At 42.9% G+C, this 21,451-nt stretch overlaps 2 protein-coding genes across 8 annotated transcripts in view; one reads left to right on the forward strand and one right to left on the reverse strand.

The window, feature by feature from the left end:
* The window catches only part of CHD1L (chromodomain helicase DNA binding protein 1 like), a 71,126-nt gene extending 68,296 nt beyond the window's left edge, over window positions 1-2,830 (reverse strand). Inside the window, exons 1-3 of the mRNA XM_061638789.1 lie at window positions 2,023-2,830; window positions 768-880; window positions 571-674 (exon numbers count right to left, since the gene is read on the reverse strand). Of these exons, the coding sequence (XP_061494773.1) occupies window positions 571-674; window positions 768-880; window positions 2,023-2,299 (494 nt within the window). The 5' untranslated portion in view covers window positions 2,300-2,830. The remainder of the gene's footprint in view (window positions 1-570; window positions 675-767; window positions 881-2,022) is intronic.
* Window positions 2,831-2,877: 47 nt separating this feature from the next.
* LOC133390353 (uncharacterized) overlaps window positions 2,878-21,451 on the forward strand; it is a 58,106-nt gene continuing 39,532 nt past the window's right edge. Inside the window, exons 1-8 of one of the 7 annotated variants that reach the window (XM_061638812.1) lie at window positions 2,901-3,613; window positions 7,114-7,170; window positions 13,231-13,268; window positions 14,660-14,800; window positions 18,918-18,980; window positions 19,745-19,865; window positions 20,095-20,187; window positions 21,165-21,325. In XM_061638812.1, the coding sequence (XP_061494796.1) occupies window positions 3,440-3,613; window positions 7,114-7,170; window positions 13,231-13,268; window positions 14,660-14,800; window positions 18,918-18,980; window positions 19,745-19,865; window positions 20,095-20,187; window positions 21,165-21,325 (848 nt within the window). In that variant the 5' untranslated portion in view covers window positions 2,901-3,439. The other 6 variants (XM_061638850.1, XM_061638860.1, XM_061638802.1 and 3 more) reach the window with 6 other exon arrangements.

Genomic DNA, 21,451 nt, shown 5'->3' on the forward strand with positions numbered 1-21,451 from the left:
CTAAGATCTGAGAGCCTTTCAAGCTTAGATGCCAGGACAGAACCAGGGACCTTTTATATTCAAGATGTGTGCTCTAAGCTGTAGTCTTTCTGATAATTTAAAGACGTTCTTAACATGACATCTGTGACACATCTTGGAGGCACACGTGAAGGGTAATGGAGCCCAGTGTCCACATTTGAGGGCAGCTGAACATCTCCGAATCGAGGGAGGTGGTGAAAAGGCAGGAGAAGAGTACTAAATAAATGCATTTTATGCTACTCCTTCCTAATGCATGGTGTTGTCATGTTTTGACTACAGCAAGTGGCGTTAGACACTTTTACCAAATTGCTATATCAGTGCCCTAGCGAGGTAAGTACATTACTCACATTCATTGCTCACACACTGATGATAATAATTAAAAAAAAAAAAAGAGGAGAAAGACGATGGTCTCTTTGCTGCTTGGATGCTGTATGGACTTTCTGCAGGTACACACTGTAGGATTTGGACAATTTGGGGTTTTAGAACTTTTCCAGGAATTTTAACATCTGTATGTCTCATTGCTTCAGAAGATTATAAAAAATTGTAGTTTACCTTTCCAGTTCCTCCTTCCAGTTGATTAACACAGACAGAGGGCAAAGGATCAAAAACGGTCTTTTATTAAGCTTCCCACTTAAGACCACAAGCAGAGAAATAGCCTAGAATACATTGAAACATATAGTTGAGGTGTCATTAACAGTAAAGCAATACGCCTCCTACAATGATTAAAAAGAAAGGGGAAAAAAATACACCTGACAAGTCTTCCCAAGACCCATTTCATCACCCAGAATGCAGCCATGAGAAATTTCATAGCAGTGTGTCAGCCAGTTTACTCCTTCCATCTGATACGGGTGTAGATGAATGCCTAAAAAGAAAGTACACAACATATTTGGATAATGTTCCAGAGATGGCAGGCTACCCAATATTTAGAAGCTGCTGGGAAACTGGAGGTTTTGTGCGGTCTACATTTTTTTCTAAATAAACAAACTTCACTATTTTGAATTGGTTTTAGAACTTGTGTACAAACTTATTTAAAAGGCTTCTATGGCAATTTGAAACTACTGTGTGTCAATCTTTGTTGGACATTTCTTTAAGCAGGGAGTTGTTGGGGCACAAGCTGAAGAGGATCTGGGGGAATTTAAGTAGGAGGGGGGCAAACCTATATTTCAGAATGTATTTATATTTACGTTTCTAACAGGATAAAGAGAATATGCATTTTTTAGGCTAACATGCAAAAAATAAATGAGAGAATGGCTACTTAAATATATTGGTTTCTTCTTTATGGCCATAGGAATGCACTAAATGCAAGGTGGTTGGCTCCTGACACAGTGAACAATAGGGACTGTTCCCAAATGGAAAAACACAGAAGTATTGTCAGTCTAAATGAAATACACCAGGATGGGATCCTGCATCCTACCCTGCAAGGCTCTTGACTAAAAACATTTATTTATTAAAAACTTTTATACCCTGCTTTTCATTTAGTAAATATTAAAGCACTTCTTGACAAGTCCCTTGGAATAGCTATTTTGGAACACATTGCGATCAGTTGGATCCTGCACCCAGAGTAAAGTTTTGTCATTAATTTTAATGTATTCCATTTTTAGAACATACACTGACCTTAGGTGTAGGGGAGTATAGGGAAGCTACAAACTGGTTGAACATTTGTTCTGTCTTTACAAGGTCCCTGTGAACTTCAAGTGTGTCTTGGGGTGAAGACAGGAACAGTAATCAAAACGCAATTCCTATAGTTCTTTTGGGGGTCAGGTCCAAGTTATTTACAGTAGCATAAAACAAATGATTTATTTGCAGTAGCATAAAACAAAGTTTGTAACACAGACATGCCCAGAGAATTTATTTGTTCAAGATGCACGATTTCCCTACCCCTGGAAAATGAACAGCATACATGCCATCTGCTCCGAGATGGGAAATATTTGAACCATTTAGTGTAGCCTCCCATATTTACTTAGGGAAAGTCTGGGGTAAAGCGGAAAAGACAGTCGCAGTCACCTGTCAGCCCCCACTGGCTTAAATGTTCCTCTGCAATGCCTGCTCCTCCTTGACTCGCTATGTACTTATTAGATATACTCTGGAAGAAGCGAGACATCACGGATTGCTGTTCACTACAGACTTGCAAATTGCAGGCCTCAGGACAGGACACTTCCTTCACGTTCCCTCTCCTTCTCGGTACTAGACCGGACACAAACTTCCCAAAACAGCTCCCGGAAGGAAAGGAACAAAAGGGCTTGCGCGTATTGGCTGGTTGGAAGGAACGCCTATTAGCCATTATACTGGCGCATAACTCAGGAACTGCATCTTCCTAGAGAGGTGAAGCTGCACGGACGATAATACGTAGTTGCACCAATTTTTGCTATATGTTCTGTGTCTTAAGTTGGTGTGTTAGACAGCATGCTAAAACCTAAAACGAAACCAAATGAACCCAGTGAGCATAACTTTACGTTCAAGTGCATGCAGGATCGACCTGTTTCTTGTTTTGAAGAGCAAGTAGGAAGAGTATTATTCCATTTTGAGATTCTTCATCTTATCCGTGATTTTAACAGCAGGTCTAAACAACCAACTTCAGCGTCGTCGAAATTAGTGGGACGATTTCTTTAATCAATGCCGGTTTCATGCTTGCCTGTAAAGGCACAATGATAGGGAAAAGCTAAAGCGATTAAGTATCAACTTGAATTGGAGTTTAATAACGAAATGAAATCATAGGCACGTTGATTCAGAATCTCTACAGCATGTAATAGGGCTTCTTCCCTAATAAGCGTGGTTAGGGTTTTGGCCCTCTGCATGGCGGATTCGAAACCCCCCACTGTTTCCCCCCCCCCGAAAGAGCCGGCTGAATGAAAGAAGCGCGCTTTCCTTCCCTTTTCCTTCTAGGAAGTTTCAGAGAGTTATTGTGGCATCGGGTTTTGTCCTCCATTGCACTTCAAGACAGAGTGGAGTTTCTTAACACTTTCGGTTCTTTTCCCTACAGAAGCGTGCCCCCTACCGCTCAAAAAAAGACGACTGCACTGTGCGTAAAGCATAAAAAAAAAAGAGGGGGGAAGCCTTCAAAAAGAACCAAGTAACATATTTGTTATTTGTCTCCTGCTTAGGCAAGAAAAGAGTCCCCTCTGAAGTTTGTATCTCAGGAGCGGTAGCCCGGATTTCCTCCATTGACGCCACCAGGCAGTTATGGCGGAGGAAAAACAGCGATGCAAACATTCGGCCATAGTTTGCTTCCCAGTGAAGACAGACGTCCAAGAGCGCTAAACTGAAGAGGAAGCTGCCTCCTCTCCGGCTCCAGAAGGGGCACTGGCTAACGGTTCTGCCTGTTTGCCCCCAGGCCAATCCCCGCCTCTTAGCCCGTGGATATTAGCGGGAGGAAGAGTTTGGCTGGTGGAGGTCGGCCGTTTTGGTTTTGTCCATCCCAGCCATGTCTGCTTGGGTCACCGTGGCGGAGGGACGCTGGCTGCTGCTCTTGTTGGCAGCCGCGCTCATCCTTCTCTACGCGGGCTTCGTGCGGCGCGTCACCGGGACTTCGCGCACTGCTTTCCACCGGCGGGAGTCCGGCCGGGGCGAGAAAGGCGGGAGGCCGCTTGCAGACCCGGTGAGTGAGTCGCATCGGGGCTGCGCGCCCTTCTCGCTTCCCCCGACGGCTTTGCAGGAACAAACAGAGTCTTTGGTCCGTGGCGGGGGGCACTTCGCATGCGGACGCGTGAATGCACGTGAACAGACTGGCTGACATTGACAAGCATTACATTGGAGATGATGGAAGACGTATTTCTGAGGTGTTTTGGCCAGTTAACACGTGCAGGGTGCTACTTGATATTGGAATCGCTACGTGATTTCATGTATTTGGGGCACATGTTTGGTTAAAATGAGGTGGAGAAGTTTTCTGTTCAAATCTCATCTTGCCCATTAAATTGCTAATTAGCCTTAGGCAGGCTCTTGGCCTCTGCCTACAGTTGCTTAGTCCCTTGCACCAAAAAAAGCCCTGTAATATGTAAGATAATTCTGACACACTTACAGGACTGTTGTAAAGACTGTTGGGATGAAAAATGGAAATTGACCGCCTTCAAGTCAATTCCAATTTATGGTGACCCTATGAATAGGGTTTTCATGGTAAGTGGTATTCAGAGGGGGTTTCCCATTGCCTTCCTCTGAGGCTGAGAGGCAGTGACTGGCCCAAGGTCACCCAGTGAGCTTCATGGCTGTGTGGGGATTCGAACCCTGCTCTCCCAGGTCATAGTCCAGCACCTTAACCACTACACCACACATGAAGAGGAGGTTGCATTCCTTGCTCTGCCACTTCTGTTTTACACATCAACAACTGCTGTACATTAGTTTTTATATTGAATTTGGTTGCTGCTGTTTTAAACAGCTGTTTTGCCAGATATTTTCTGTGTTTTTAATCTTGTTTTGTATTATATTGATTTTGTATTTTTGGCTTGAAGTGATAATGGGACAAAGTAAAAAGATGGGTGTGTAACTGAATTATAACATACCACCCCCCCTTCCCCAAGCTGCTTATCTGGAACACAAATAGGGAATATGTGTCCCTCCCAAGCCTCAGGGCTTCTTCTCCCTTCTTCCTCTTCTCCCTTCTTCATTGAATTTAATGTCCCACCCTTTCTCCCAAAGGAACCCAGGGCAGCAAACACATAAGCAAAACAATTTAACCACAAAAACCACAAAAAAACAGTTAAAATGTTCTAAAACACAATTATGGTAAAAAACATTCTAAAACAGATACATTTAAAATTCTTTTATCCAGTGATCTCCAGAGTGCCAGGAACAGTCTTAGTCAGCCATCAAATGCTGAATGTTTTCAATTCCCCCTAAAATTCGATAGTGATAGAGACAGATGTACCTCACTAGGGAGGGCATTCCACAAATGGGGATCCACCACTGGAAAGGCTCTGTCATAGGTCATCGCCAATCAGGCATCCCCTGGTGCCACCATCACCAACAAAGTGTCACCTGCCGATCATAGGGTCTCAGATTGATACTAGGGAAGGTACTCTTTTAGATCCTTTAGTCCTATGCCGTTTAGGGCTTTATATACTAGTACTAACACCTTGAATTGGGCCTGGTAGCTCATTAGTGGCCTAGCAGTTGCATTTTACACTAACTGCAGCTTCTGGACCGTCTTCAGCTCCATATACAGTGAATTACAGTAGTCCAGACGGGAAGTCACCAGAGCATGGACTTAACTGAGGCAAGGCTATCCCAGACCAGGAACAGCTATACCAGGTAAATCATCCTTAGCTGGGCATCGGCACTCCTAGTCACAGAAGCCATTTGGGACTCTAGTGACAAGTTAGAATCCAGCAACATCTGGAGGATGTTATCCACTGGAGCTTTATCACATATGTTTGTGTGTCACTGATGTATTGCTTGGGCCCTATATTTTACTGTAAGGAGAAGTGGACATGAGTTCACAACCGTGTCAATATATGTTGGCAAAATGGGTACTCTTAAGGGAGGCTCACCAAAGAAGCTTCCCAGCTACCCTTTGTTTAGTAGCCAAAAGTAAGAAGGGTTGTTGCCTAGATAAGAGCCTGTCAGTTGCTGCAATTCCAAATGAGAAGAAAAAGTCTGCCTGCCCTGAAGATGACTGGCACTCATCTGAGTGCAAATGGCGTTAGCTTCTCAGCTGTTTTCCAGGTGAACCAAGCCTGAGCCCTTCCCTTCAGTCCAGCGATCATCTGATTTGCTCACAGCACCAGAGACAGGCTAGTTGAAATACAAGGCACAGGATATTCATGCTGTATGTTGGAAAAGAAAAATGGTTGGCCCATACATGGATGTATACCATTGTTGCTGACTTGCTCTCCTGCTTGAGAATAGAACATTGGATACTTACTGTGAACGGGACTTCTCTAGCAGATAAAATGAGTCAGTCACGGCCACACCATGCATGCCAGCTGCTCTTGGTTTTTCTCATGTTACATAACTACTTTAAACATCATGTTCTAGTTTCTGTATATCTGTTTTTCATTGTTAGCTGTTTGTCTATTCTGTGTTACTGGGGTCTAAGATTTCTTCCTGCAAGAGCTCTGACATGAACATCAACTGAAGAGTAGCCCAAGAAGTGGAAGGATGTGCAAATTAAATAGAGTGACTTCCTGCCTGGGCACATAGGAAGGGCATTTTAACCTATTGTGTATCTTGCTTTATGTGCTACAGAAGGCCCTTTCATGGTTAATGTCCAGTGTTCCAGTTTCTGTAATAAAATAATTTTCAAGTGGCCTGTAAGAACCTGTGAGCTTCCAGGACCTATGGGATACAGTAGGGCCCCACTCATACGGTGGGTTATGTTCCAGACCCCCGTCTAAAAGCTAAACCTGCCTAAAAGCGGAACTCCGTCAATAAAATGGTGCCCGATGCCCAAAAAACGCTGGAAAGGGGAACAAGCGCCGTATGAGTGGGGCCTTACTCTCATTGAAAACCGCCGTATTAGTGGAACACTGAAAAGCGGGGCCCTACTGTATTGAGAGTGTTGGCTAGAAAGGAACTGGATCACCCTGCTTGAGCCCGTAATGGCTTATAGCAGTGGTTCTCAAACTGTGATCGTGGCCCTCCCATGGTCCACAAGCTTCATCCAGGTGGTCCGTGGCATGTCTATAAAAATAAAAATCATAGCGCATCTAGCACAGTACATTAAGATTGCTACAACAGGCACAAAAATCATTAAGTGACCCACCAAGACTCTCAGTCATTTTCAAGTGGTCTGTGGAGAAAAACGTTTAGGAACTGCTGGCCTACAGCATTCTGAAGAGAGGTACTAGCAGATGCACATTGTGATGTTAAAAACCCTGCCTTCCTTCTCCCACATGCTCCAAATAGCACTCAAAGGCCCCTGTTCCAGGCTGGGTGTTACCCAGAGCAAGAACACTCCTGCTAATTTTGTTGGGGGTCTCTGCTTCTGCAAGGTAAGTACAGCGTCTGTGATTTTGCCCCCTCCCCCAGGTCAGCAGCAGCATGCTTTTGCACTGGTTTTTGAATGTTGCCAGTTCTGATATCAGATTTGATGTCATGAGAGTTAGGGCTGTTAACTATCAATACTATCCTGCACACAAACTCTTCTTTTTTTCCCCTCCCCAGTGGAATCCCAGACTCTCTGGCTTCTCCCTGCGACTTTGTGTACACTTGGCTAACACTGTGAGTACTCAGCCATTCCAATCTGATTAGTGTTTATACTTGTAAATATGCACAGGATGCTTTTCAACTCATACATCCTTGTTCTCTGTGACGCATGTACCCCATTGGATAGCCAGATCCTCCAAGGCCTTCCACTTTTGTCAGGCACAAATGGGGTGGTACATAAAGGCACTGAGTGACCAAGCATAGCCTAAGCACACATTTGTATTTTGGGCAATAAACATCATGACTGAAGGAAAGTGACCTTTCTGCCGTTGTGCTCTGGTTGTTAAGCAATCATTCCATCCATTTCCAGTGTTCAGGTTTTGAGTACCTTTGCTTAAGTAGTGAAAATGACAACATCCATGCACAAGAGGGGTGGTATTAGCAGGCTTGAAGGAATCGAAGTACAAAAAATCCAAGGGGAGGGGAGCCCACAAAAAACTGCCTGGGGAGGACTCTGTGACCATGGAATGCTGAGTGACAATTGGGGTGGTAGGGTGGAAAATTGGGAGGAGAGAGCAGGAATGGAAAGTAGTGGTTGCAATCCTGAATAGGGAGCACTTCACTGCAACATTTTTTACGGATCTCAGTGAAAGGAGTACAGGAATCAAAGGGAGGCTTTCTTGCACTTTATTTATTTATTTATTACATTTATGCCCCGCCTTTTCATGATTGAAACTCAAGGCAGCTTACATATGGTTCCCAGGCGGTCTCCCATCCAGGCGCTGACCAGACCTGACCTTGCTTAGCTTCAGCAGGGAGCTGGCCTTATGTGCCTTCCAACCATAGCCTTACCTGGTAGTGATAGAAGTTGTAGAAAAACATTACATTGAATCAGTTTGTGCTTTCAGGACATGATTTATTTTTAGAGAGTTAGAACAAAGGGCAGTCTAACTCGCTCTGAGCGTGCAGAACTGTGATGAGTGCAGCTCTTCCACTTGGGAAACTCTTCCTCTTCCACATCTTTTTCTACTAGTCTCAATTATTTACACTTACTGCAAAAATAAGGAAAGGAATGCTTTTACTTTTGTCATGTGATCTATATCCAGGATGTGGCTGTGCTTGGTGCATCTGATTCCCCACAAACTTTGAGCCAAGTTTATGCTAGACTCCTTTCATAGAATCATAGAGTCATAGAATCATAGAGTTGGAAGGGGCCTTGTAGGCCATCAAGTCCAACCCCCTGCTCACAGCAGGAAATCCACAGCTAGAAATGCACAGCCAAAGGAGTTTCCTGAAGGAAGCTCATGCAGGTTGTACCAAGCAATCCAGCAAAAATTCCTTCTGACTAAATTCTGTTGAATTGCAGTAGAATGGGTTGGGGCTAAACTAGCTGTTGCACACCAATGCATGTAATGCTTCGTGGTCCACCTTTTTTATTCTTTAGAAAAAGTAGTGCAAGACATTGTTAAGTTGCCTTTAGGTCGGCAGCATCCTGATTTGCATAAGGTTTTATCCAAGGGGAGGGGCTGAGAGGGTATGCTCTTCAAATGGAGCCAACAGCCAAATATTTGTTCATCTCAGGACAGAGTTTTCACCTGATATTCTCAGCTTAACTGGCATGAGTGATCAAGCATTTTTCTCTCTGAAGCACTAGAATCAGCACTGTATATCCAGTAATTGTCAGGAGGATAGCTCATAAATTTTTAATCTGCTGGGATATGGCCTACCTACAGTTTGGCTGAATCCCAAAATAAAAATCGGCTTGATGGTATTGTTACTAACTTGGACCACAACGTAGATTAGATAATAAAGTAGGGCGCCGCTTTGTGGCGGCCTGCTTTGTGGCGTGCTGCTAATATGGCGGCCTTCAATTAGAGTAAGGCCCCAATCATATGGCGCTTTTCCCACTTTTACGATGTTTTTTGGGCGTCGGGTGCCATTCTGTTGAATGAGTTCTGCTTTTCGGTGGGTTTCGCTTTGAGGTGGGGGTCTGGAATGTAATCCGCCCTATGAGTGGGGCCCTACTGTATACAGGTGATTTCATCTTTGTGGATTATACCTCACTGGTGGTAATTATGAGAACTTTTTTTTACTTGTCCATATGGATTTATGTTTCTTTTTTTTTTCATTTTCACTGGATATTTATTTGGATACCATATTTGAATTACTTTTTCTTCCTGAGAACCTGCTATAAAGGCTCAAGGGTGTAAGTATAGATTGTTATGATGACTGTACACCTAGTTAAATCTTTATGTTGTGATAGTGATACTTGAAGATTATTTCAATGTTAGTGATATTTACATTTTTTTAAAGACAAAAGTGTGTGAAGAAACCCAGAGTACTCTAGACTGTGGATTTGAGCCATGTTTGAGTTCCCATTCTGAACCTGACTCACTTCTCTGCTACTCAGTTTACAGCATCTGGGTTACAGTAGTTTTGGGAGGGGGCAATGAGAATTGGATCAAACACCCTTTCTTCTTGCCTGCTCCTTCCCCACTCCAGTCTCCTTCTCTTCTCTCCCCTTCTTGGGAATCCAAGTGTGTGTTGGCAATTTCAGTGGAATTTAGTTATCACTAAAGGTACATCCAGATGTACACATTTTAGTAGTGAGCCTGGTGTATAAAACACTAATTGTATTTATGACATGCATACCCGTCTTCTTTCCCAGATTGGGCTCAGGAAACCTGGTTCAGAAGCTAGATTTGCACAAGACAGACTGCCTATCTCTTGTGTCAATCATGAAGCAACTTCCCCCTCTGCTCCCACAAGGCAGATGTTACTTTTATTTTATTGAAATATTTGTAAAACATTCATTAGACATTGAACAAATAAGTCTTCAACAAGTGTCTAAAATCAGTCCTGGTCTAGGAATGGCTGTAGCTGACTACCTGTTCAACCTGGTTAAAAAAAAAAAGTTCCTTGCTAGTGTAGCCGCATGGGCCTCCAATGACAATGATGAATCAAAGAGTACCTCTAGACTATGTACCTGATCAATTGGGGATAGTGCAACCCCATCCAAACAGGCAATCTTCCTAATTCCTGGACCTAGGAATTGGGCTTTTTAGTTTAGAGAAGAGTAAGAGCCGACGTGATAGAAATGTATACAATTTTGCATGTTGTGGAGAAAGTGTATAGAGAAAGTTTTTCTCCCTCTCTCAAACTCTAGAACATCTGATGAAGCTGAATGTTGGAGGACACAGTATAAATAAAAGAAAGTACTTCTTCACACAGCACATAGTTAAACTATGGAATTTTCACAAGAGGCAGTAATGGCCACCACTTGCATGGCTTTAAAGGTGGATTAGACAAATTAATGGAGGCTAAGGCTATCAATGGCTACTAGCCACAATGGCTATCCTCTGCCTCTGTGGTTGGAGGCAGTATGTTTTTGTGTAGCATTTTCTGGAAACTGGAGGAGGGTAGGGTGCATAATTGCCAGGGGGCCAAAATATGGTTGCTCACTGTTGGTGTCTGGAAACAGCCAGTCTTGCAGCTGGGAGCAGAACCAGTGTAATACAGTGTCTCCCACTCTGAGTCTGCAGAGCTGGTGCAGGAGGATACCGTGGTTGAAGAGATCAAAAGCCACTAAGAGATCGAGGAGACTCAATAAGGTCACACTCCCTCTGTCCTTCTCCCTATAAAGGTCCTCCATCAGGATGACGAATGGCAACTTGCTCCCAAAACCAGGCCTGAACCCATATTGGAATAGGTCCAGATAATCTGTTTCCTCAATCCGAATGTGTCTCTTTTGGTCACATTGCTGGCCACAAATCCTCAAAGTCCACCCCAGAGTGGATGGCCTTCAAACATCTACCCCCTCTTCTTGGATGACCAGCCCTCCTCTCCAACATCATATCTTCCCCCACCCATAATCACCATTATGGGGTGCCCCACGCTCCTCCCCCTGCACCACACTCACACAACTATGTGCTCTCGCCCTCAGCAGCTATCATTCAACAGTCACTCTCTACCCCACAAGTCACTCTGCACTGAACTTGAGTTTGCCAATCCCCACATCCCACACACTCAACGTTTGCTGTCATACGCTCCCAAACCTCCTTCAGTTACTGGCCAATAAGCAATCTACTTGTGACAACTACCTATGGACAACCTAAGTTTTCATTAACATTATTCTGTATATAATAGAACCACATAAAACTGGGGAAACCTTTCCAACCTGTCTTCCAGAAACCAGTAATAAAACTGCTCCACTCCCCACTCATTCAACCTCATTTCTCACCTGGATCCAATCACCCACCAGTCTCCTGACTCCCAGAAATCCACACATTTCGACTGCTTTGGTTTTCACAGCTCCCTCCTAGGAACAACCCTAATCACCAAAGAACAATCAAGGTGGGTGGCTTCACCTTTTCCTGGCTGACTGGGACTGGCAGTTGCTGCTAATCACCTTGAGCTTGGCATTGCTGTCCTCTTCGCAGTGTCTCTGAGCAGGTATCTGGTCAAGTGGTGGAATGGCCAGTGAGGGACTTCAGCAGCAGGGGTGGGTCGATGGCTTCTTTTCCATAGATAAATGTCGGAGCTGCTGCCCAGGTGAATTGTCAAGTAAAGGTATTCCTTGAATTATTTGGGGCCCAAACCATGTACAGCTTTAAAATCCAAAACCTGGAAACAAACTGATAATGCAGGTATTTCAGAATAAGTGTAGAATATTCCTGCCAACCCACACCAGGTGGCAGTGTTCTGTACCAGCTGCAGTTTCAAGATGTTAGTAGTCTTAATTGGAAGGCACCAAGTCATGGGTGACAGTGACTAGATCTGTGTTGGAGTATTGTTGTGGCAAATATGAAACCGCCAACTACCTGGAGGTGCTATGTGGGCAGAAGCCTTCCATTCTCAGCTGGATGGACAACCGTGTACACAGATGAGTCCTGGACACATGGTTCCGTTTTTTTATCCAAGAGCTGGTTGGAGGATGAAATAGCTTTTAGAAGCATTAGCTATTTATGGAAAGGATTTTCATGAACAGAGTGTGTGTCCTTTTTGGATTGAGGCATTTGGTTTTAGGAAAACCATGTTTTAAAAAATTCAAGATACAGAAAATACTCTTATGATCACCCCACTTCTCCGAGCAGTGTAATGTTCCAGGGGCAGAGCGCTTCCTTGGGTTTGGTTTCCTTAGAAAAACCACTGAAGTCTTATGGTGTTTTTGTAATATTTGAGCTATTTACAGATATACAGGTTGCGTTTCAGTTGAGGCACAGCTTAAACATTCCTAAAACAGCCAGATGAGCTACCCCGCCAGAAAGACAGACCCCCCTCCCAAAGTACATTCCAGAGCTTATGTTCTGATTGCCTTTCACACTGTGTGTCTCTGTCTGTTGCACTCCCCCACTGAATTTGCAATTTCTGTTCCTTTTTACACAAAGACTTGGGTTACCTCATCTTTAGCTAGAAGGAGAGAAATATGGTTTCCTATCCTATTCAGAAAAGTTGAAGAGCAATCTTCCTAGCTAACTATGTACCTGGTAACTTTGCCATCAATTTTCCTGTCAGAAACTCCCAATTTTATAAAATAAAGCATAGGATGTAATTTTAAGAAGTGTTTGACACTCCTGTTTTAGGATTGTCCATTTTCTAGACTACTTTAAATGTTCTATATAGTATGTTAGGCTATGATCAGGAATAATCTTGAGCTTATTGCCATCAGCACTTCAAGACTCTACACAGACATAGCTTCAAACAATACCAGGCATTTTTTTTCCTTGTGTGGGGATTCTTCTTTTCTCCCGTAATGAAACATGCAGCCTCCAGATCCGGTGCTATCCTTCCCCAGATAGCTGTCTATTTTTTCTTAAGGGTCTTGTAGAGTTTTCCGCTCGTATATTCACATTCTTTTCTAAAATAATTTTTTCTCACTTCAAAAACTGTTCCAAGAAAAGGGGAAGGGATTTCATTATTGACACAAGGGCTGACCAGTCAACATTATGCAAACCTGGCTTCCGCTGAACCCCCAGAATGAGTTTCCTTTGAACTTAATATTGGGAAGATGATAATATGCCCGAATGTGTTGGGTATGCTTCTGTAGCTGGTTTGCCTCTAAAATTATATGTATCTTTATGCAGCACAACAAGATCTTCTAAAAATGCAATTTTTATCTTTGTTTTTTGGTTATAGGCATTTGGACAAATTTTTTTAGTGCCACTTCTAATGCGGTGAGTATTTTTATTGTAGTCTTCAAACTGGGTAGCAGATCTGTTGTCGCTGGAAGTAGTGTCTACACTTTATGGATTTTCCTTAGAAATATGAGGGAACTTGAGCATGGTTGTTGCTCTTTTCCACCATCTTCTGGGGCTCTGATTGGATTTAGCTCTTGCTACCAGTTTTGCTGATCTGGGTGCTTGTGCTCTGTGTCTGGTTCTCCTGAAAGATAGAGATGATCCTGTAGGGAATGTTTGTTCTTTTTGTGTCTTGTTTGCCTTGATATATGTTCTTTATCCAGCATAGGGCACCTAGTAATGCCTGGCACAAGCTATTGACACCTTGAACGTATGGGTCTGGGCAGAAGCTGCACCATATCCCAACCAAGGTGAAATAGAGAAGATTAATGAATCCTTCATTATGGGAAATACCCTGGCACCACTTAGTGATTGTATTAGCTTTTAAGCAGATGGCCTAAAATTCTTAAGATGTTCTTGGATCTGGAACTTTCTTCTATCCTGCATACATGTTGAGTGGAGACAACTTTTTGCAACAGCATCTAGATGCGGTTATGCACCATAATATTGTGTTTGAATGTGTTTTGGTCAAATAGTCCAGAGTTCACAGAGAACTTCCATATTCCACAGCCAAGAATACATTGGACAAATTAAGTTATGCAAACATGCAAAGACTAACCAGGCCTCTTCTGTTTCCAGTTTAACTTGCAATTTATATGGAACTTTTTTTAGCATGTACTTAAGGATAAAATGGGAGCCACTTCAACAAGGCACTGGGACTTCACTTGACATTATGGGAATGATCAGGCACAAGTCTTGGGCCAGTGTGCTTCTTTCCTTCCCTTCTTCCTTTGAGTGTAAGGGGACAAGAGTATAAACTTCCAGCTGCAGTTACCTGTTTCATCTGTACATGAGAAACTGCTATTTGTTTCAAACCATGAAGTAGAGTGTAAAGGGAGGAGGCAGTGCACAGTTTCTAGTCTGTGCTTTGGAGGATCCTCTGAAGGTGGCCTGGATGTTGGAGGTACGGGGAAGTGATTCACTCGCTACTCCCATCTGTATAGTCACAGGATGCTTTCAGGCATCCTTTCAAGCCTTGGCACTTCTCTGATCTTGCTAACGTTGCTAGCTTTTTAAAAAAAAATCTGTTTCTTGACATCCATGGAAGTACTAGTGTAAAAATTTGTGATCTCTTGATAAAGTCTGTTCAGTTCTGCAGAAGTGTTTTATTGTCAGGATCCACAAGACCTCCTTCGTGGCGTATTGGTGAACGAAAACTATCAACGACAGAGAGAACTAGTGTAATTCTAAATTAAAGTGTTGAGCAAGCCGCTTGTAATGCTTCCTTCCCTTTTCAAGCTCATGCAGCGCCATGCGTTACTTTGCAGGGTCAACAACTTAACAGCCCTGCGCTACCTTGATATTGCTGAAGACCCTACTTTCATGCCAGTGGTCGCTGAGGAAGAAAAAAATGGCAGTTCAATCTCTGGAAATACCTTCGAGATACTTCAAAAACTGTTGGAAATAAGGCAAGTAGGTGTGAAATGAAAGGATTGGAAAGATCTGGGGTACTAGAAACATGTGGGAAGTAGCAACAGCTGTATTTTGAATACCAAATAGCCAAGCCCTTCAGTACAGCCTTGTCAATTATCCCTCAAAAGGGACCAGCCATGTTGGTGATGGGGGAACAGGTGGCCTAAGACCCCTCCTCCATGGCCAACACGGAAATGGCGGCTATTATAACCTTTGAGCAGGTTAATTAAAATATTTGCTTATAAAAAGCAGGTGACTGAAGTGATCCATCACTTCTCTGCCAGCTTGCTCAGTTGCCTGCATGGAATTCCTGGTTGCATATGACTACCAGGTGAGTGGCTAAATATGTAGCTGCTTTTACTGCATAATTGAAGCACAGGGATATTTTGTAAGGTTAGCAAAGATATTTATAATATTGGTTACAGTTCTTTATGTGTATTTTTACTGAATATATAGATACGTATTATTTATACTGAATATATAAAAAAGGTAAAGGTGTCCCCGCACTTGTAGTGCGAGTCGTTTCCGACTCTTAGGGTGACGTCTTGCGACGTTTACTAGGCAGACCGTATATATGGGGTGGGATTGCCAGTTCCGTCCCCAGCCTTTCTTTACCCCCCAGCGTATGCCGGGTACTCATTTTACCAACCACGGATGGATGGAAGGCTGAGTGGACCTCGACCCCTTTTACCAGAGATTCGACTTCCTCCTTCCGTTGGAATTGAACTCCGGCCGTGAGCAGAGCCTCGGCTGCGTTACCGCCTCTTACCACTCTGCGCCACGGATTATTCTGCATTATTCTGTTTTTTACTTAATTTAATCCTCCTAAAATGGCTGGGGAATCTCTCTGCTTCTGTCAAGGGCCACATTCCCTTGGAGGAAGTCTGCTGGGGCTGACGCTGACAGTGGGTGGAGGACCAGGACCAGAACCAAAAGTGGATGGGGTTGCTCTCATTCTCCCCTCTTTTCTGCTATCTTTATTTATTTATTTAAAATATTTACAGTGCCTTGCAAAAGTACTCAGACCCCTGACGAACGCTCTCATATTACTGAATTACAAACGGTGCCTTGTAATTTCATTCTGTATATTTTAATTTGAAATACTGGAACTCAAAATCAATTATTGTAAGGTGACATTGGTTTTATGTTGGGAAATGTTTGTATGAAACATAAAAAACTGAAACATGTTGCTAGCATAAATATTGAAAAAAAAACCCATTAATATTTGGTAGAGCCACCTTTCACTGCAATCACAGCTTTAAGTCTTTTGGGGTAGGTATGTACCAGCTTTGCACACAGTGTTGGAGGGATTTTGGCCCATTCTTGGCAGATTCGTTCAGGTTGGTTGGATGTTGCTCGTGGAGCACAATTTTCAAAGAACGCCAGAGATTCTCAATGGGATTGAGATCAGGACTTTGACTGGGCCACTGTACGACATTCACCTTTTTGTTCTTGAGCCACTCCAGTGTTGCTTTGGCCTTGTGCATGTGATCATTGTCCTGCTGAAAAGTGAATTTCCTCCCTAGCTTCAGTTTTTTAGTGGACTGAAGCAGGTTCTCTTGCAGTGTTTCCCTGTATTTTGCCCCATCCATTCTTCCCTTAATTTTAACAAGATGCCAAGTCCCTGCTGATGAGACGCATCCCCACAGCAGGATGCTGCCACCACCATACTTCACTGTAGGGATGGTGTGTCTTGAGGCATGGGCAGTGTTTGTGCCACACACAGTGCTTTGAGTTTGGGCCAAAAAGCTCTATCTTGGTCTAATCTGACCACAAAACTTTTTCCCACATCGCAGCTGGGGCACTTTCATGCTTTCTGGCAAATTCCAGACGTTCTTTCAGATGGTACTTTTTGAGTAATGGTTTATTTCTTGCCGCCCTCCCATACAGGCCAGTGATATGGAGAGCTCTTGATATGGGTGACTGGTGCACCATTACTTCATGCCCAGCCACTGAACTCTGTAGCTCCTTCAAAGTGATTGTTGGCCTCTCTGTGGCTTCTCTTAGAAGTCTCCTTCTTGTTCGAGTGCTGCGTTTTGAGGGACGACCTTTTCTTGGCAGTGCCTGGGTGGTGTGATGCAGCTTCCACTTCCTGATTATAGATCCAACTGTGCTCACTGGGATATCCAAACACTTGGATATTATTTTGTACCCCTTTTTTTCTTAATCTATGCGTTTGTATTACATTACCTCTCAATTCTGTAGAATTCTTTTTGGTCTTCATTTTCCTTCAGATCAACAGCCTGACTGATGATTCTTCAATGGGGGTTTTATCCTAACAGTGTGACAGCAACTTTAATGGTTCACAGGTGGAGGCCAATGGTAAGGTAACTGTGTCCTCGATAGGGCAGTTTCTTTCCTCTGTGTAAACTGGGAGCCTGCACAGCACAGGGGTTGAATACTTATGCAAGTAACATGTTTCAGTGTTTTATGTTTCTTACAATCGTTTCCTAACATAAAACCAATGCCACCTTACAATAATTGATTTTGAGTTTCAGTGTTTCAAAATAAAATATACAGAATGAAATTACAATGTACCATTTTGTAATTCAGTAATATGAGAACATTAGTCAGGGGTCTGAGTACTTTTGTAAGGCACTGTATATCCTGCCCTTCATCACAAAATCTTAGGATGGAAACATTACAACTAATTTTAAAAACAGAAATCCATTAAACAAATATAAGAGCAGGTAAAATTACAATTAACTTCAGTTATAAAACTACAGAGAAGCACCTATAAAAATCCCAAACTCAACACGCTAACAGTTTCCAAATACCTGAACAAATAACCGTTCCCAGATTCCAAGGTCATCTTCAGAGGCCTTTCTATGTGTGCTCCCTTTGACAGTAGTTTGAAGGGTGCCTACAGGAGAACAGACCTTTTCAGTAGTGGCCCCCAGTCTATGGAATGCCCCCTCTGGAGAGATTTGCCTAGTGCCAACACTGACTTTTTTTTTTTTGGCACCTGGCAATGACGTTTCTCTTCTTCCAGGCACTTTTGAGTGTTAAGATATTTTAGGGTTATTTGTTTGGTGGCTGAGTCTGTGTTAGGGAGGATTTGTTTTATGGTTTGACCACCTGTTCATCTGCATTGTATTGGTTTTAAAAATTGTACTCTGTATTATGTATTGGATTTTCAATTTTTATAAATCTCTTTGAGACTGTTGTGGGAATTAGATAATAATAATAATAGCCAACCCCAGTGAATTAGTTGTGGGACCTGGAATTGGGATGGGAGGTATTCTCTCTATCTTGGGCCCACAACCTCTTCATTGGTGTTCTGGGTGCTCTTTGAAGTGCCATCACTGTGCCACATTTGCTACTTTACTCAGCAATAGTATAGTCTCCCCTTTGGGTGAGTGGTCAAGGGTTGGGAGCTGGTGAGAGTCGGTGCTTCTCGGTTGCTTCTCTCCACTTCTGGTGCCTCAGCACTCGTCCTGTCCTTTTTCTCTCTTCTCTTTATGGCACCTCCTTATCTCTCCCATCCTGGAGAAGGGGCAGGTTGAGCTGATTGCTTGCAGATGGCTCCCTCATTGCCCTCCATCAATTTCAGCTTCTCTTTCCAACCATCCACTTGAAATTCGGCCAATTTGGCATTATTTGGTCTCTGGCTCTCCAACTCCTGTCTTAAAAGATCAGTATGTAACACTTCAGTATATGTAACATGATATATGTGTGCATGTGTGTGTGTAAACACACATGCACACATATATATATTGTGCTATAATAATGAACAGCTATATATAAATTGTATAACTAAAATATTTGTAGACTAAGTACTGTTACACATGAAGACCTCGTTTGTGCTTCTCTTGGGATGCAAAGGACTCAGGGAATTTGCTGACCTTTTAGATGAGGATCTAGTGCAGTGTTTTCTTTAGTATCACTTTGACATGTGAGTATGTGGTTATTGTCAGCAACATGCAACTGCCGCCATAAAGTCCTAATGGGCTTCAGAAAGTGAAGGGCCATTGGTCACTTGCAGAAACTGTTTATGTGTAGATATTGAGAAAAAGAGTGCTGTGCCTTGCACTGCTTGATCAGCACCCTCTCGCTTTCAGGCTACCACAGTAGTGCTCTGTTGGTCTTTTCCTTATCTTTCTTTCATCACAGATCATGTTCTGCTAGCCCTACATTCAGCTTCAAGGGGATCCAGGATTATTTGAACTGCTACCGGTAAGTGACAGCTGGTATTCAGTAATATTTATTTATTTATTTATTTGTTAAATTTCTATACTGCCCGACTAGCATAGCTCTCTGGGCGGTGTACAACAGAGAAATAATACAACAAAGAAATATAAATATACACAGTATATAAGTAGCCAAACAATAATAATAAACAACAAACTAATGAAAACATCTCAATAAATATACAATTAAGCAATCCCCACACACTTCACAACAGTGTCTAACAAAAATATGCTGTAGTCCAAATAACAGCAAAAATGAATCTCCAAAATTAAATCTTGACCCCAAAAACAACTAAAAAACAACTAACCCCAGTAGTCTATAGACATCCCGAGCAGCAGGTTCACGCGCACATACACACACACACGGTCTCTGGCCCCTTCAGCAGTTGCTGTTTTTGTAGCTGGAGAGAGACAGGGCCCCACCCTTCCAGGCCAGGTGGAAATTAGCCAGAAATACAGGGAGCAGGTCTTACAGAAACTCACACAGGTAGATGGTAAAACTGTCTTGTGTCCATTCTCCTTTGTCTGTGTGACAGAGGGGAGACATGATAACTGCCCAAGGACAGAAATGGACTCTTAGTGGGATCAAGAGTTCCAGCTCTGCCAACTTGATCTTCGGGACTTGGGGACAGAGACTATGGCATTTAGGGCTGGATTTGAGTATGGCTTCCCATGACCCCAGCCTGACCTTGACTGTGGGGAAGTGTGGAGACTTCAATATTCTCACCTTAACTGTTTTCCGTTTGCCAGATCTGGGGAGGTAACCCCTCTTCAAGTTGCCAGGAACATTATTGCTGCACTGGAAGTTGCTGAGAAATCGAGTCCCAACCTCAGAGCAATTGTTCAGTGGGACCAGGAGGAGATAATCAAAGTATGTTGGATTTCTGTCAGCTGAAGTGTTACTGCTTTACTGGAAAAGGGCTCATTTAAAGGTACAACCTGTGGCTAAGGGGAAGAAGGGTGATCCTTGGCGCTGAAGCCTCTGATTCAGACTTCAGGTTGGAAATACTTTAGTCTGTAATGTATCGCTGTCTTCCTACTCAGCAGTAACGGGTATATGCATGAATGTTACATGACTTTGGAAACTTCTCCCTGCTCAGATGGCTCAGGACTCCACCACTCGCTACAGAAGGAAGCAACCCCTCTCTCTTTTGGATGGAATCCCAGTGTGCTTGAAGGAGGAGATTAAAGTGGTATGTATGATATACTTAGTTGCTTTTGCTGAATAAGGTTGTCCTTCAGAAAGGAAGAGGTGATCTGCCTGGATTATTACTGCTTCTGTTGGACTGATTTGAAAAAAACTCTTGGACCGCTAAATAGGAACGAAAGTAACTGCTTGGCTATGTTCATTAGGAATCCTAATGTAATGTAGCTTGTATTATGAAACCGCAAAGAGTCTCGTGGCACCTTAAAGACTAAATTTTCTTGGGACACAATCCACTTCATCAGATTCATGGGGTGGTATTTAACTAATGTTGTGTCAGCACAAGGATTAGCAGTGGAGATGTGCTAGAATTCCACCCAATTCAGATTTCGTAGTGAATTTTCCATTAATTTGCTTATTCACCATGGTTGCAGATATGGATTTTTATGTAGTGAGTTTCGGCAACTATTTCCAGAAATTGTGTTGTTGTTTTTTACAAAAACTCCTACATGTAAAATTTAGATCAATATCTATATTTCCTTCAATTTATCAGTATTTCCTTTCAAAATATTGATATTAACACCAATTTCTTTTCTGAGGGGGAAAAACGGATTGGTAAAACAGCAGCTTGTGGACAAAGAACGGATTCTAATTGATACCACCCTATTAGGTCAACAGAATGCTTTCGAACTGGCACCAGCCAACAGATCCCATCCATAATTAGCACTAATGCAAAGGGTTTTCTCCCATCTCCTCCCCCTATGCAAACCCTGAGTCGTTTCCTGGTTCAGAGACTTGGGCGAACCCTAGAACAGATATAGGGGGTGCGTGGGGGAGATCATTCCGTCATATAAGGAGGAATCCTTGTGCTGATGGATCCTTAGCCTTACTACTATGTTGAATGCAACCTTTCAAATATAATCCGAAATTGGCAAGCATATGTCCACATGGAGGGCGTATTGAAGAGTAAATTCAGTGAAAAATGCAAAAAAAACCCACCCACGGTGATTACTTGCATTTTATTAGGTGCCCTATCATCACCGAAGTGGAACAGAATACCTGGGTACGAAGCCAGAGGCTAAAGATGCCACTGTGACTCAAAAACTGCGAGAGGCTGGTGCCATTATTATTGGTGTCTCAAACATGCATGAATTGGGTACTGGCACCACTGGTTGTAACCCCAACAGGTAAAGTAGTTTGCATTAATCAGTGGCTTTTTGATAACATTGAATTGAGCTTTTTTTTAAAATACATGAGTGGAATTAGAATGGTAATATTTTTAATGAGAATCAAAGCAATATATGAGAATGCTC

This window comes from Rhineura floridana, chromosome 1, assembly GCF_030035675.1.
Source record: "Rhineura floridana isolate rRhiFlo1 chromosome 1, rRhiFlo1.hap2, whole genome shotgun sequence".
NCBI classification, from domain to species: Eukaryota; Metazoa; Chordata; class Lepidosauria; order Squamata; family Rhineuridae; genus Rhineura; species Rhineura floridana.